Source organism: Alligator sinensis, unplaced genomic scaffold (assembly GCF_000455745.1).
Source record: "Alligator sinensis unplaced genomic scaffold, ASM45574v1 scaffold966_1, whole genome shotgun sequence".
NCBI classification, from domain to species: domain Eukaryota; kingdom Metazoa; phylum Chordata; order Crocodylia; family Alligatoridae; genus Alligator; species Alligator sinensis.
Window position 1 is genome coordinate 1,120,692 of NW_005842161.1, and position 14,108 is coordinate 1,134,799.

Sequence of the window (14,108 nt, forward strand, 5' to 3'; positions counted from 1 at the left end):
TGCTGGCTTTTGTGGATCCCATTAGAAGGTGCCTCACCTTCCCTATTTGTTGTTTGGGGAACTGCCTATTGCCTTACTCAGGGCTGCGGATTCTGACATAAGGGCATCCCTAAATAATTTGTTCCAGGCCATGAAATGGGGTGACACTGAGAAACCATTCTATAGGGCACTAGTCCTGCAACTGCTTAAAGAGAACAGTGCCACCTACTGATTAGCTTATTGTGGCCCTTGATTTTGTCTTTGCTTTTTGTCCATTGTCCGGTTTTCACTCTGGGCACATTCTCGTCCAGCCATGTGTTCGGAGAGATACCTGTCAAACTTAGCATTCTGGCACTGCATTCCAAGCACATGCCTCTCCTTACATGGCTCCAGGCATATGTACGAGGTACAGTGAACAAAGTTGGTTATTGGTTCACAGATGAAAAGAAAAGAAAAGAAAACAGAAAAGAAAACGGAAAAGAAAAAATATGTGTTTGCTCTGAATATTGTTGGCAAATGATACTGGTACGTGCTTATAAGGGTTATGTGACCAAGTGAGTGACTTCCAGCAGAGAGAGAGGACTGTTTACTGTGATTTACTTGTTTTGTAAGTTGCATGCGCCTAGACTAACATTAAGTAAGGTGACACACATCAATACAGACCTTGGATGAGCACTGGGATAATTTGATAGATGCCCAGAGAACTGGTGCTGGGGAAAAAAAATCATATGAACACGTGGCATGTGTCACCAGCAGAAAGTTCCATCAAAGAAAACCTTTTAGTGCAGACAAGTTCAAAATGTGAAAACTGATTTATGATATTTTAGAGTTGTAGTACAATAATGTTAGCCTATGATCTGCTGGATGCATTTCCTCACAGTGTTTTTTTTTCTTCTAATCTGCAGCTGCTTCTTCCCCTGTTCTCCCTTGAAAGTCTCCAGATATTCCACCTTCACCCACTCCTGCCAGCCAAAGCCTCTCCCCTTCCTGTATATTATTAGAAGCTACTCCTTGCCTAAATGAGATGCCAAATAGGGAGAGAGATTAAAGTACCATTCCTAGCTGGAGAATTGGGGCTAAAAATGGAAGGGTTTTAGTTTCTTAGGTTTTTTAGTTTCTTACTTCTATTAATGACAACTTTGTATAATGCCTAAGACAATGGGAACCAATCAGCTTAAGGCTTTTAGACACAACTATGACATAGCTATTAGATAATACTAATTTACGCTACTTTGGCAGTGTGTAAAGGGTGCTTCAAGTAAACAATGTAAACATTCTAGTAAGTGAAAACCAGGTCTGAGACTAGCAGCTTAAAGTACTAGAGCTGAGGATCAGGGTGTATTTGGACTGGGCCCTGGGAAAAAGGCATTGTGCTCCTTTGCCCTTACTCACTTCTGAAATGATGGTCTAACCCCCAGGCCCAACTGAGATCACTGACAGAGCTCCCCAAAGACTAGAATTTCACCTAACACCACCTCTCTGAGGTGGGAAAAGGAGGTTGTAGGTGAGAAGCAGTAATAAAGGAGCAGGAACCTCAGAGGCAAAGGTTGGCAAAGACCACAAAAAAAGGACATAGGGTCTAGCTAAAGAGATGGAAAAGAAATTATAAAAGGACACGGCAGGGAAAGCTGGGAATAAAAAGAGAGAAACAGAAATAAAACAGAGTAAAGAGGATAAAAGTGAAAAGTCACACAGCTTAAGTGTAAATAACATATATTTTAAATATGTTCTGAATGTGTTGTGGAGGAATACAAACTGGCCCAAAGTAGATGGAGATTTATGTATGGGCATGTGCAAATTTGAATTTGTTTATGACCCTCGGTATTGAAATGGTTGTGCACCTCCTCAGTTTTCTGCTAAGTGCAAGTGAGATGACATGGGCTGCCTGTTTAGGTTTAGTAATGAAGTTCATTAAATTGCCGAGAAGTCAAAGTACTAATTAATATCTTTTAATGATTTTATTTTGACTACAAATCAGCCACTGTTGGTGTGACTTTTTTTTTCCAGACAGTTTAGCTTGAGAAGACTTCGGAAAGAGGGCACACTATAAACAAAAGCAAAACAAAACAAAAAACAAAATAAAAGAGAAGTGCTAAAAGGAAAACAGATTGTTTGAAACTATGTAACCTCTTCATCCAGTGAGGTACTTTGTTTTCCCTAAACACTATCCTTTTAGGCTGAACGTTTTATGATCATACAAAATAAGAAACCACTCTGAGGTTAACAGACTCTCTCATCTTCCTCAACATTATCCCAAGTTTAAAAAATGTACAAGCACAGCTCTGCAAAACCAAAAAATAGATTTATTGTTATTGGAATTAGGGCAGTGGTTCAGCACTTGGCATCATCACTGTTTACAGCAGTAATGCTCCCGGAAGACAGGAAGCTCTAAAAATCATTCTACCATTATTTTTCTCCTGTTGATGCTTTCTGATTGAGAGTTCTTCAACCCAGACCAAATTTAAGTAACCCAGCAGAATGTTTGTGAGCTGGCAAAGATAGAAGGAGTCATGCTCAGTCCCACAGACCACATGATGTTTTCAATTCAAATATCCTCACTGAACTGAATCATATACTTCCTTACACAATCAGCAATTCATACAAAAACGTCTCCACTGAATATATAACTGTGCATTCTAGTCAGTTTTGATCGTACAGTATTATAAATCTTCTTCCCTCCCCCTACAAGTAAGTTTCTACTGAAGACTTGAACCAAGAAAGTAACTTTGTCTAAAGGTCTCATGTTATTAATTAATCCATATTTGTGTACCCTTTTTGCACTGACAGATCAATGCTATTTGATTTGTGAGATCATAAATCTGTTAAATGTGGAGAGTCTGCATGCCAAAATTGGTTGGGATTACTCAGTTTACAGAAAAATATTACTACATTTAACAGCCCTAACAAATAGAGGCACATACTCTAGTGAAAAACACCTGTGCCACTCTCTTTTAAGGTGAAATTCAATTCACTTTGCTCATATAAAGCATAAATGAGACTTTATGCAGATGAAGTGTGATGATACTGGAAGGCAAACTCTATCCTTCTACCCAAATTCAAACCCAAGGTATGAATCTTTAGCACAGCCCCCTTCTGTGAGTACAACCCATCTGGCCAATGTAGCAACCAGCTTTACCATGTGGGCGCTGTAGCAACTAACTTCGCCATTTGAAGCAAAGTATTAAAACCCTCAATCTATTTAATCCAGGGGTGGACAAAATGCATCCCGCGAGGCAGATGTGGCCCACTAGGGCATTCTATCTGGCCCATGGGGCTCCTACAAGATTTAGAAAGTTAATAGTTATCTGGCCCTGGCTGCCGGTCATGCGGCTCCTGATGGCTTGCCAAAACTCAGTAAGTGGACTTCTGCCCAAAATAATTGCCCACCCCTGATTTAATCATACACACTGTCTTCCATACCACCACAGCCCACTAGGAATAGAAAAGCTGCACTGTGTGGACTGTTCTAAACACAGCTCTTCTCACATAGCCCTATTAGAGTATACATTAATATGGAGGTTTGGGTACCAACCTTGTAAACTAGGAAGAATTTTACCCTTGGATGACTTGGTGACTAAGAATGATATAACACAGACAAACCCAGAAGTCCCTTTATTAATTTATAGAACAGGGACAGCACAGGCAAATTTTCTCCACACAATTCATCTGGCCCTGATTAAGACCATCTTCATACCCTACTACTAAGTCTCTGAATTAAAGGTTTATCAGTCTGTCCGTCTGTTTCCTTACTTACCTATTACAATAACATGAATACTATAATGTTTATTTTTAGGTTGCATTGATTGCAACTTTTCTTTTTCAAATTCCCTGCTGTTACATTTCTTCAATTTCAGTTTCATTAATTCTAATGCAAGGAAATCGGTATATGAGGTTAGCTTCGTAAAGTAACTTTCTATGTCTAGAGACCCCTTACCCCAGAGTATATTCAAACATTAGAAATACAATACTACTCTATTCTTATATGAAAACCCTGATTAACAGGATCAGAGGCAGACCCGACTGTAGTCAATAGGATTCTTTCCATGGAATTAAATGAGCTTGGATCAGGAGCCCAACTAACTGCTTGAGACAGTTTTTGCTGCTTTTTAGATTCAGCTGAATATCAATGCACTCTGTGTGATGCATACTGATATCATTTTAAATAAGGTTAAGGCAAATTTTAACAAAATGCCTTTAAATACTAAGTTATGCAATATGAGACAGTCTGCCATCAGAAGGTTAGTTAAAATAATTGAATTTGGTATCTGTCCCCATAACGTTCTATGTGTAAACCTTCCCATAATGTGAATTTCAGCTTAAATTGATATTTCTTCCACAAATTTATAACTGAAAGACTCCTGGAGGCAGATATTTCTGATCATATTTTGCAATATCCTTTAAGTGTCCTCCTACAGGCTTTGTAAAGTTGAATAACATTTGCATAATTATTCACTTGATCCTCATCTTGCTGCTGCTGCTGGAATTTTTTATTTCAGTTCTATTCCTTCACAAAATGCAACTTAAAAAAGACTGTGCAATAACTCCAGTTATACCTCTGAACTCCTGCAAAAGGTTTAAATGCAAGATTGACAGTGTCAGGAGTTGAAAAGAAGATGTTTCTGCACCAGTTACAACTATATTAACCTATTAATAATGATTTTCATCAAGAACACTTTTTTAAAGGTTACATTCTACAAAGCTGATAGATATTTAGATTAGTGATTCCAAGAGCCAAATACATGGTGCCCATCATACCACAATGCTTTCCTTTTTCAAAATAAGCATTCATTTTTTCTTTTTATCAAGACTACTGTGGTTTTAACTTTTTGTATCCATTTTATTTTATTACAGTAACCTACCCACATTTAGAGAAATGGATATTTTGCATTGGTAAGGAACTTTTATTGAACAGAAATGGAAAAAATTATGAATGAAAGGAAAATTGTGGAGAAAAATATAAGGAAAATTGTTGCCAGTAAGCCAGGCAGAGGAGTGTAGGGTGTCTGTAGGCTTAAAATACATTTTTCTTTGAGAAATGACTTAGTAAGGCCTGCAAGCCAGACAGGCAGGTTTTCCCAGTAGCATTCTCAACCTAGGGTGAGGAATAGTAATCCTGGACTTCAGCCAATTCCAATGTAAATCTGTTTTGTACTGGAAAGCAAGCCAAATCACCTTTATACAACATCTTGCTGTTTCTGGAGACCTGTGATATTCTCAGTTCCCTTTCTTGGTATCAAGAAAATTGCTTTTTCATACTGGACTACATGCCTGGCAACAGCAAAACCAGGCCATTTCCTTGCTAATAAACACAACTGAGTATCACCATTAGTTACCTGATTAACGCCTATCTAGTATGTTGTACAAGTTTATCCTTCAACATACACAAAGGACCAGACCTTCAAATGGTGTAACTCCATCAAAGTCAATGAAAAATCATCAATTGTATAGATGAAGATCTGGCCCACAATCTCAATTAAGGACGCTAGAAATAAAAGCTAGTGTTTCCCATATTGATACGTAATAGCTTGCATTCTTTTTAAAACACGGCTGAGGAAAAATTAAGGGTGATTATCAAAATTAACAAGAGCTATTCTTTTCTATCCTCTAAAATATTTGAACTGTCAACAATTCTGATAGCTTTTCAATGATGATGATTATAGCTCAAATGATAACTGACACATAGTTAGAGAAAGTGAGGCATGAACTTGAACTGCTCCTATTTAAAGCCCTTCCTATACCACAATAATGATTTCAAATCACTCAAGGTACACAGACAGTATCCACAATTACCATAACTGATGTGAACTTTCAATCACTGTTCATATAGTATTGGCATCACATTATCACTAGTGACAGCTGAATTTATTCAAAATCAAATATTTTACAGCAGAGTTTCATTTACTTTTCCTATTCCAGAGAATCAAAAGAACCAATGCCCTTTGATGAAGCTTATTCTTATTCTTTAGTCTTTATGCAAACTCAACAGAAAAGAACATCAGAAACCATGAAGCCAAATGCAAATAACCCACACCTTTAGAAAACAGTTCAGTGTTACATGAATAAACAAAAGCATGTATTAGTCATTCACTCAAAATATGAATAGCCAATGGCCCTTTTGAGATTAAACCTCCAAGACTAAATAGCAGCATACAAATCCCCATGTCATTTTATAATTTAAATGATCAAGATATAGAATTAGAAGTTTTATAATGATTATTGTATTTAGTGTGTGTGTGTGTGTGTGTGTGTGTGTGTGTGTGTGTGTAAACAATCAACATTTTTGGCCTCTGAATGGTTTTAATGAAGTAAACGGCAACAAAAATCCTCTCTACAAGATTTTTCTTTTGAACAGCTAGTGTTCTCTCTCAGCTATCAAATTTTGACCTTGAAGAGCACACAGACCACAGTTATGATTTCTAATTTCCCTAGCATGGCCAGGAACCAAACTGCAGGTCTATTTTTGTTAGCTTCTCAACCACTTTTGCCAACTATTCATCTGAATCTTCAAAATGTTTTCTAAACACTCATCTCTGAATCATAATGCAAATTCCCTTTACCGAAATGGTGGAGCCTTTAATATAGCATATTAACATGTTTAATGACTTATACTTTTAGACATCACAGCATCTCAAATGTTTTTGGTAAATGGATATAATTTTCTCTACATCACCCTATTATTATCCTTCATTAAAAGAACAAAGCTATGTTTCCAGATGCAGGTTTTTCTACCAAGTGCGTTCTAAAGATAACCCAAACAACAAGGTTTAAAGGATGTCTCTTTCTGTACATTAGGCCAATGGTTTTCAACCTATTTAGATTCAAGGCATTCCTTGGAAAATGTCAGTTCCTAGTTTTTGTTCTTTTTTGACTATGGGAAGAGAACAGAGACATTTCTGTTACAAAGAACTGAGAAAGACTACAACAGGTCAGAATGTTTTTAACACTATAGATTCCTATTTGAAATCTCTGAGTCTATCCTGTGACTCATGTTTGCACACCTAACAGTACTAATGCTTCAGAGCACCCCACAGCACTCTGGAAAGGATCTCACGACATCCAGCGTGCCATGTCACCCTGGTTGAGAATCACTGCATTAGGTTAAGAAAGCTACAGGCCTGGGTGTATCTTTTATATGTAAAACACATTTGCTTCTCATGTTTACAGCTTATCTGTAAATCTGTTCTAGGGGAATAGCTTTCTAAAACTGTACATAAACTTTGCATTTCACAAACCATGTTTTTATGTCTAGAAAATGCAGCTTCATTTATAAAGCCAATAAAGTCTGCTGTCTATAATCAGTGTAACTTCCTCAGTCATAAGCCTGATCCTACTCCCACTGTAATGAATGACTTTGCAGGGAGCAAGAATGAGACAACTATGCAATCCTCCTGAAGTATGCTCATAACTCCATTCATGTTTATGGGAGTTATGCATATACAAACACATCAAGAGGACACTAAAGCACTAAAAGAGAACACAGAAGGAAATCAGGGTGGAGAAGATACAATTAGATGAAAAGAGCTCTGTCTGGTTCCAAAGAGGCAACAGTGCTCAATATATTAAGCAAATATAAATGGTGGGAATGCAGTGGATATTGCCAGTTTTGATTTGTAAATTTTACAGTTTTGAAGGGACCCTAATCAGCAATCATCTGTTCTGATTTTACTAAGATATGAACTAAGTAGAAGAAAAATGTATTTGTAAGCTTTGTATGACAGCATACTGGCAGTACCTTACTTTTTGGCTCCTCAGCTTAAAAAAAACCAAAACCTGTTACTGAAATTAATTTGCTTCTCTGCTACGCACTTCATCCAGCAACCCATATTTATGCAGATTTTGCTTGCATGAACCACTCACATGTTTAAGGAGAGCATTATAAAATGAGTTCTTAAGATTACCTTGCAATACAGACAGAACCAATCTTGTTTAAAGTATGCATTTTCTAGGATTACGAGTCTGATCTAACATACATTACAGCTGATAGAAGTCTTTCAGCTGATTGCACTAGGTTTTGGATCAGGCCTGTATCATTTGTTCACTCCATGACAAGTGAATTAGGCACGTTAATTTCTGGTAACACAGATTTCTGGTAACATTTTGGATAGACTAATATTCTGCATCTTTTAAAAAACGTGTTTTCTGCATATAACAAGGATATGTTTTTTAAAATTTACTTGTGATTAAAAGTTAAGAGCGAAATAAAGTGGTCTAGATCTTCTGCTGGCAAACCCTATTTGGTTCTATTGGCTCATAAATAGCTTCTACCTACCATTTTTAAGTGCCCTCCACTGGTGCACTAAACACACGCCTACAGATGGTTTTCTATGTTTATGTTAGAAAAGATTGGGTCAAAGAAATGTGCCTTGCACTCTGAGTGGACAGGGATCAACTTTGTGATGATTCATAGTTCCTGTGGGTGCTCATCCCAGTCAAGAGCTGACTCCCCAGAAAAGCACTTTCTCCTGTAAAGCTGAGTTTGGCCCTTATAGAAGAAATTTCTGTTGGACCAGAGGAGCCAAATTATCACCCACAGTCTTGGAGAATAAAGATGCACTGATTTTTGTCAGCTAAGGATGTGCCTTACTACCTCTTGTTTCACATATGTATAAATTAAACTAAAAAAGGGGTTCCATTCTGCTTCTGAGATGACATAGATATTCCTCAGGGTAGAATCTAGCTCATTGTTTTTGGATAGTTTTTTAAATGAGAATAGGAAATAGAAGTCATACCGAGGAGTGTCTCTGGTAAAACAATAAAAATATATGATGAACTTGTATACCATAGCAGTCAGCACAAGCCAGATCTTGCAGGATTCCCTAGCACAGAAATGGGACATATTTTGTATTCAAATTGTACCTAAGTAATTGGAATTTAGTTCAAATAGTAAACACAGTCAAAATATAGCTGTGAGCAAAACCTACCTCTTCCACTTCTGCCCACAAATCTGAGGTCGTTGAACCTGGCAACTTGGTTTTTCATGGCAGCTGTAGCATTTCTGAGCTCTGCAGAGTAGTTTTCATCATTTCCAGCCATTACTGTGACCAGTGTCCCATCAGGGACATCTCCTAAAGCCACCACCTGAAAAGAGTAAATAAAAATCCTCAGTTTTCCTATGTGAAATGTATTTTAAATCTGCTTAGAGTCAGTAAATGATCTGACAAAAAAGCAAAAAGTAACAAATTATATAGACTAAAAGGCTGCTTGGAGTAAATAGGATGCGCTTCTAAGTGAGTTTGCGAGCTGGGTACAAATATTTTTAGCTAAATGTGTCTGGAACACTGACTACAGCTGTATGCATGTACAATATGCAGAAACGTATTCTGAAATAGAGAACTTCAAATTACCAATAAATCAACGATAGGGCCTCGTTTGGCTGCCATTTGCACTGATGGAATTCCTTCTGCCCTATGCCGAAGTAAATACAAATGATTATAAAAGTAATATGAAGCCCACTGTCTTTTAGACATAAAGGGCCTGATTCCCCACCATGTTCATTTAGTCTTATGCTATATAATTCCATTCACTTTTGTGCACCTGGACCACCGTAAAACTAAAGCACTGATGTGGAAAAGGAGGCCTCAAATATATATTTAATCCATGTTCACTTAACTGCTTCATTTTTACTTTAGGAGCAAATTGATGAAACTCAAACCCTCTTAAAACTTTGTGTCAAAATTGTAACATGCACTAATAAAACCTGAAACAGTCAATTTGAAAGTTGAATTTCTGTCATGAATGCTTCCGCTGTCAATCCACTCTCTCAATCTCTACAAATATCGAACTAATATTAAGAATGTATAACTTGCTGTGCACTTGACATAAGGTGCATAATATTTAGGTTTGTAACCCTAACTTTTCTGGTTGCTGTCACAATTTTCATGTGGTTTAAACCTACTGGTATATAGCATTGCCTTAACTTTCTATGCAGGATGTAATTCTGATTTAATATAAACCAGTTTTAAGCTGGTATAATTCAACTAATTTCTCTGGCACTTCTCTTTATTTATTCTGATAAAAGAAAGAGGTGAATCGGTTTTCTGTCGTATTTATTTAGATTCTGTCACTGTTGCTAAGATTCTCCTCCCCTCCCCCCACAACTCCCCATTTCTGTGGCTGAAGTGGTGACCTCTGCACTACTTTAAAAAATGTAGCTAGTTTTAGCTTCCTCTTTTACATATTTAAGAGGAAGCAGTCCTGCATCATGTCTTCTGAGGCACTGCTTGATTTTTTCCCTTCCTCTTAGCATTTTCTAATTTATTTCCACGCAGTTAAAATGTCTCAAACTTTTTGTATTTCTTCTACCTTCACACAGATCTTTCTAAATCAGATTTGCTACTCCTTTACTTACTTCCTTTATTATACTTATTTATTAGTCATAATAATTCCCTATAACATCATTTCAAGAGACTCCCTTTTCAGGTGTTTCAATTCTTCCTTTATGTAAGAAGCTATATTCCCTGCTGCAATGCTTTTCCATTTGTTTTTTAGTGCTTGGTAACCCTTATTTTCACTTCCACATACAATAATGTCAAAATTCCCTCATTATGCATATATTTCTACTTCCTCTTCCACAACCCTCTTCAGTGGCCCATACTTTTGTCTTTTGTTCTCCTCTGAACAAAGTTAACATGCTTTCATGGCCTCTTCTATAATCAGCACTTGGTATTCCAAATTTTCCTATATGGGATAGGCTCATTCTTTTTCTATTTCATAGATACATATAATGTTTCAATAGAAAAGCACTCTTTCTGTACTCTCTCTCTCTCTCTCTCTCCCTCTCTGTCTCTCTCCCTCTTGTTGTATGAAATGGAAGGGAGAACAACTATGGAAACATCCTTTGACATAAGCATTTGTGTGTGTTTAACAAACTATACCCGCATGTATTAAATGGAGAAAAGCCTTCAAAATACAGGGAAAGTGCTGTCCTATTAAAAACAATATATATTTTAAAATTCATTGTATTCTAATACCCCAAAGACAACATCAAATATAAGGAATTTGAAGAAAACCCCCAAAAGTATAAAAACTTGCAGAGTCAAAAAAGAAACTGGAATGAACAGTCATAAATGAGAGGCACTGAAATACAAACATTTACATTATAAAACAGACTAAACAGATAAGTAGGGACTTGCTGACTGGAGCTATCTAGTACTTTGTTTTACAGTTCAGCTCTTAAAAAAATACATCTTCAGCAAATTGGACAGAATATCAGCATATGTATTCTACAGCACATCTAACTCTCCCAATCTCGATCTACCAACTAAATGAAATTGGATTTAGATGATTTCCTTATCCTATATTGGACAATTAATCCATACTGCAATTTACTATTCAATTGCACCAATAATCATGCTTTCTTTTAAAATTCCTTTCATTTTTCCCCTCTTGATTATCATGTAATTCTTATTCCAAGTCTTCAATTTAATGAAGTATTTTTGGAGGGCGAGACAGATGAAGTCAGAATTTTTTTTCAGTGTTCATTTAATTTTTTAAAATTGCTACAGTAGATGTTAGCAGGTACTCTAAAAATCCCAATTCTGCATTGTCATTTAAGTACAGGATCTTGGCCATACACAAATGATTTGAACTGAACTGTGTGCAGCTAGATATTATTTCTTACTCTGTTTTCGCGAGCTAAAGATTGGTCCTCTTTAGAATGATCTGATTTTTTTCTCAAAGAACATATTGGGGGAAAAATATGGTGCCCGTTATGACTGATTTTATAATCAGTAAAATATTTCAGGTCTCGGTACCCAGGAGTAGCTACGGTTTTTGTTGGGGAGGGAGGGACTAAGAGGTTAGAAAACAGGTGGCTTCGCAGACGACACTTTCAGAAGTTCATCAGGAAATGCTGTTGTCTTTTTTTGTTTCTATTTGGATAATTTCATGCGGGGAAATGCAAGATCTTGCCAGCACCGAGCATTCGAAACCCCTGCCTTGTTAGCAAAGGTGCAAAGGGCTGGTAACGTAAGGTCTACAGCGTTCATTCGTTACCGAACAGAAGAGGAGCTCACGCTTCCCTGACAAAGCCGCCCTCTAACGACCCCCCGCCCCAGAAAGGCTTTTGTTTCCACCTGGCGGCTGGGGCATGATGCGAGAGGGAATCTTTCCTTCTGCACCTTGCGCGACGAAACTTCGGAGGAGCTGCTGAGCTCTCGACTCCAGTTTTGTCTGGGCAACCACCTTGCGGAGGCACTAGGGGGTTCTAGCCTGCGTTTGGAAGGGCTGTGATGGGACTCCGCAGCGGACTGCCCCCATTCGCCTTCCCCATACAGGATAAAATCCCCCGCGTGCCTCGGTCACTTGAAAGCGAACAGCTGGCACGCTCCGAGGGCCATCCGCAATCCAGAGGTGCGGCGCACAGCTGGCACACTCCTAGGGCAATCAGCAATGCAGAGGTGCGGAGGGGAAGCCAGATGTGCGCTTGGAATGGGGTGAATCTCCCTGACCTCTCTGTTTCTGCCTCATCCCCTCTCCAGCACTGTCCTCGCAGATCAAACCCTCCGACACCAGGCACAATCCTAAAGCCGGCCAGCCGGATTCAGGTCTCTGATTTCCCCGGACCAGGCAGCTGCAAGAGGTAACAGAGGGATTCAAACGTGCCCGCTCCAGCTGCTGAAGGGAACCACATAAATAAGGCCGCTCAGAGTGAGCTGCGACAGCTCAGGGGAAGGGGAAACACATGTTGTCCTTGCTGGAAATATATAGATCAATGGCCAAAGAATTAAAAAAAAACCAAAACAAAACAGCAAAACAAAACCCAAGCTCAGAGAAATGATCAATAGGCCCGGAGTAAAAGGAAAGAGGGGCAGCTTGAAGAAATGCTCGCAAGCAAGGAAGGGCAATCAATTGGCCCCTGGAGGCAGGAGCTCGGGAGCGACTCTTTCCTCCGCCCTGGGGAAGCGGCTGCAGCCCACCCAGGTCCTAGTGACTCGGAAGCGGGGCTGGAAGGGAGCAGGCTCAGCCCTGGCCCGGCCGCGCCCGGCACCCACCCTCCAGACCCCAGATGAAGTGTCCCGCTTGAAGGCAAAGGCCACAGGTCCTCTGCCCCGGGAGGGCGCTGCCACCTCCCTCCGCCTGCTGCCGGGGCCGCATCTCGGGGGGCATCAAGGCAGCTTTCTCTAGCCGCTGGGGGCCGGGGGCTGCCAGCACAGCCCAGCCCAGCCCAGCCCAGCCCAGCCCAGCCCAGCCGCGGGCCTCCCAAGGGCAGAGCTGCACCGCAAGCCGCTTTGGCAAAGGATCCCCCCCATCTTGTGCCAGGCGCCGGGGATGGCAAGGGCTTGAAGTCAGGCACCACGATTAAAACCAGCCTGCGGCTCCGCCGGCTTGTCAGGCCTAATGCCCTGCCCCTGCGCAACTTTCCCGGAGGTTTCCTATTAAGAGGGTGTATTTCTGGGTGCAAAACCCAAGGCAGCCCGGGCTGGATCCAGATTTGAAATTGAGGGGGGTATTTCTGGGTGCAAAGCCCAAGGCAGGCCGGGCTGGATCCAGATTTGCAATTGAAGGGAGGTATTTCTGGGTGCAAAGCCCGAAGCAGGCGGGGCTGGAGCCGGGTTTCCTATGGAGGGGGCGCAGAGCCCAAGGGGCTGGTCCCAGTGCCCTGCGGCTCGGCTCGGCTCTGCAGGCCGGGGGAGGAGAGGAAAAGGCGGCTGCGGCTGGATCCCCCCGGGGAAGCGGGACACCACAGGGCTCGCTCCGCCCGCGGGGTAGGCAGGAGGGCCCCAGGCGGCGATCCCCCCCACCCCGAACCACCACCACCTCCTCCCAGCCCCGGCTCCGTACCTTGAAAGCGATGGGCAGCGTCTTGTTGCAGCGCCAGTGCGTGGGCAGCACGGAGCAGAGGAAGTTGGGGCTGTCGGTGCGGACCAGCTCCCCGGGGTGGTCGGCCAGCACCTCCACCATGCTGCGGTCCGCGCCTCTCAGCTTCCCGGCCAGGGCGCCGCTGGGGTCCGCGCCGGGCAGCGGCAGCGCCTCGCTCATCTTGCCCGGGCTCAGCGCGGCGGAGGGCGGCGTGAAGCGGCGGCTGGTGCTGGTATCTACGGGGATACGCATCACAACAAGCCTGTTGAGTGAGGAGGGAGGTCCCGGGGGGTCCGAGCGAGCGGCGGCGCGGGGGGCCCCCGCACGCA

General features: G+C 41.0%; 1 protein-coding gene across 2 annotated transcripts in view; it reads right to left on the reverse strand.

Moving 5' to 3' along the window:
* Positions 1-14,108, reverse strand: part of RUNX1 (runt related transcription factor 1) — a 229,481-nt gene that overhangs the window by 78,745 nt on the left and 136,628 nt on the right. For both annotated transcript variants that reach the window (XM_025206534.1, XM_006025705.3), the window contains exons 3-4: positions 13,762-14,015; positions 8,901-9,057 (exon numbers count right to left, since the gene is read on the reverse strand). In XM_025206534.1, the coding sequence (XP_025062319.1) occupies positions 8,901-9,057; positions 13,762-14,015 (411 nt within the window). The remainder of the gene's footprint in view (positions 1-8,900; positions 9,058-13,761; positions 14,016-14,108) is intronic.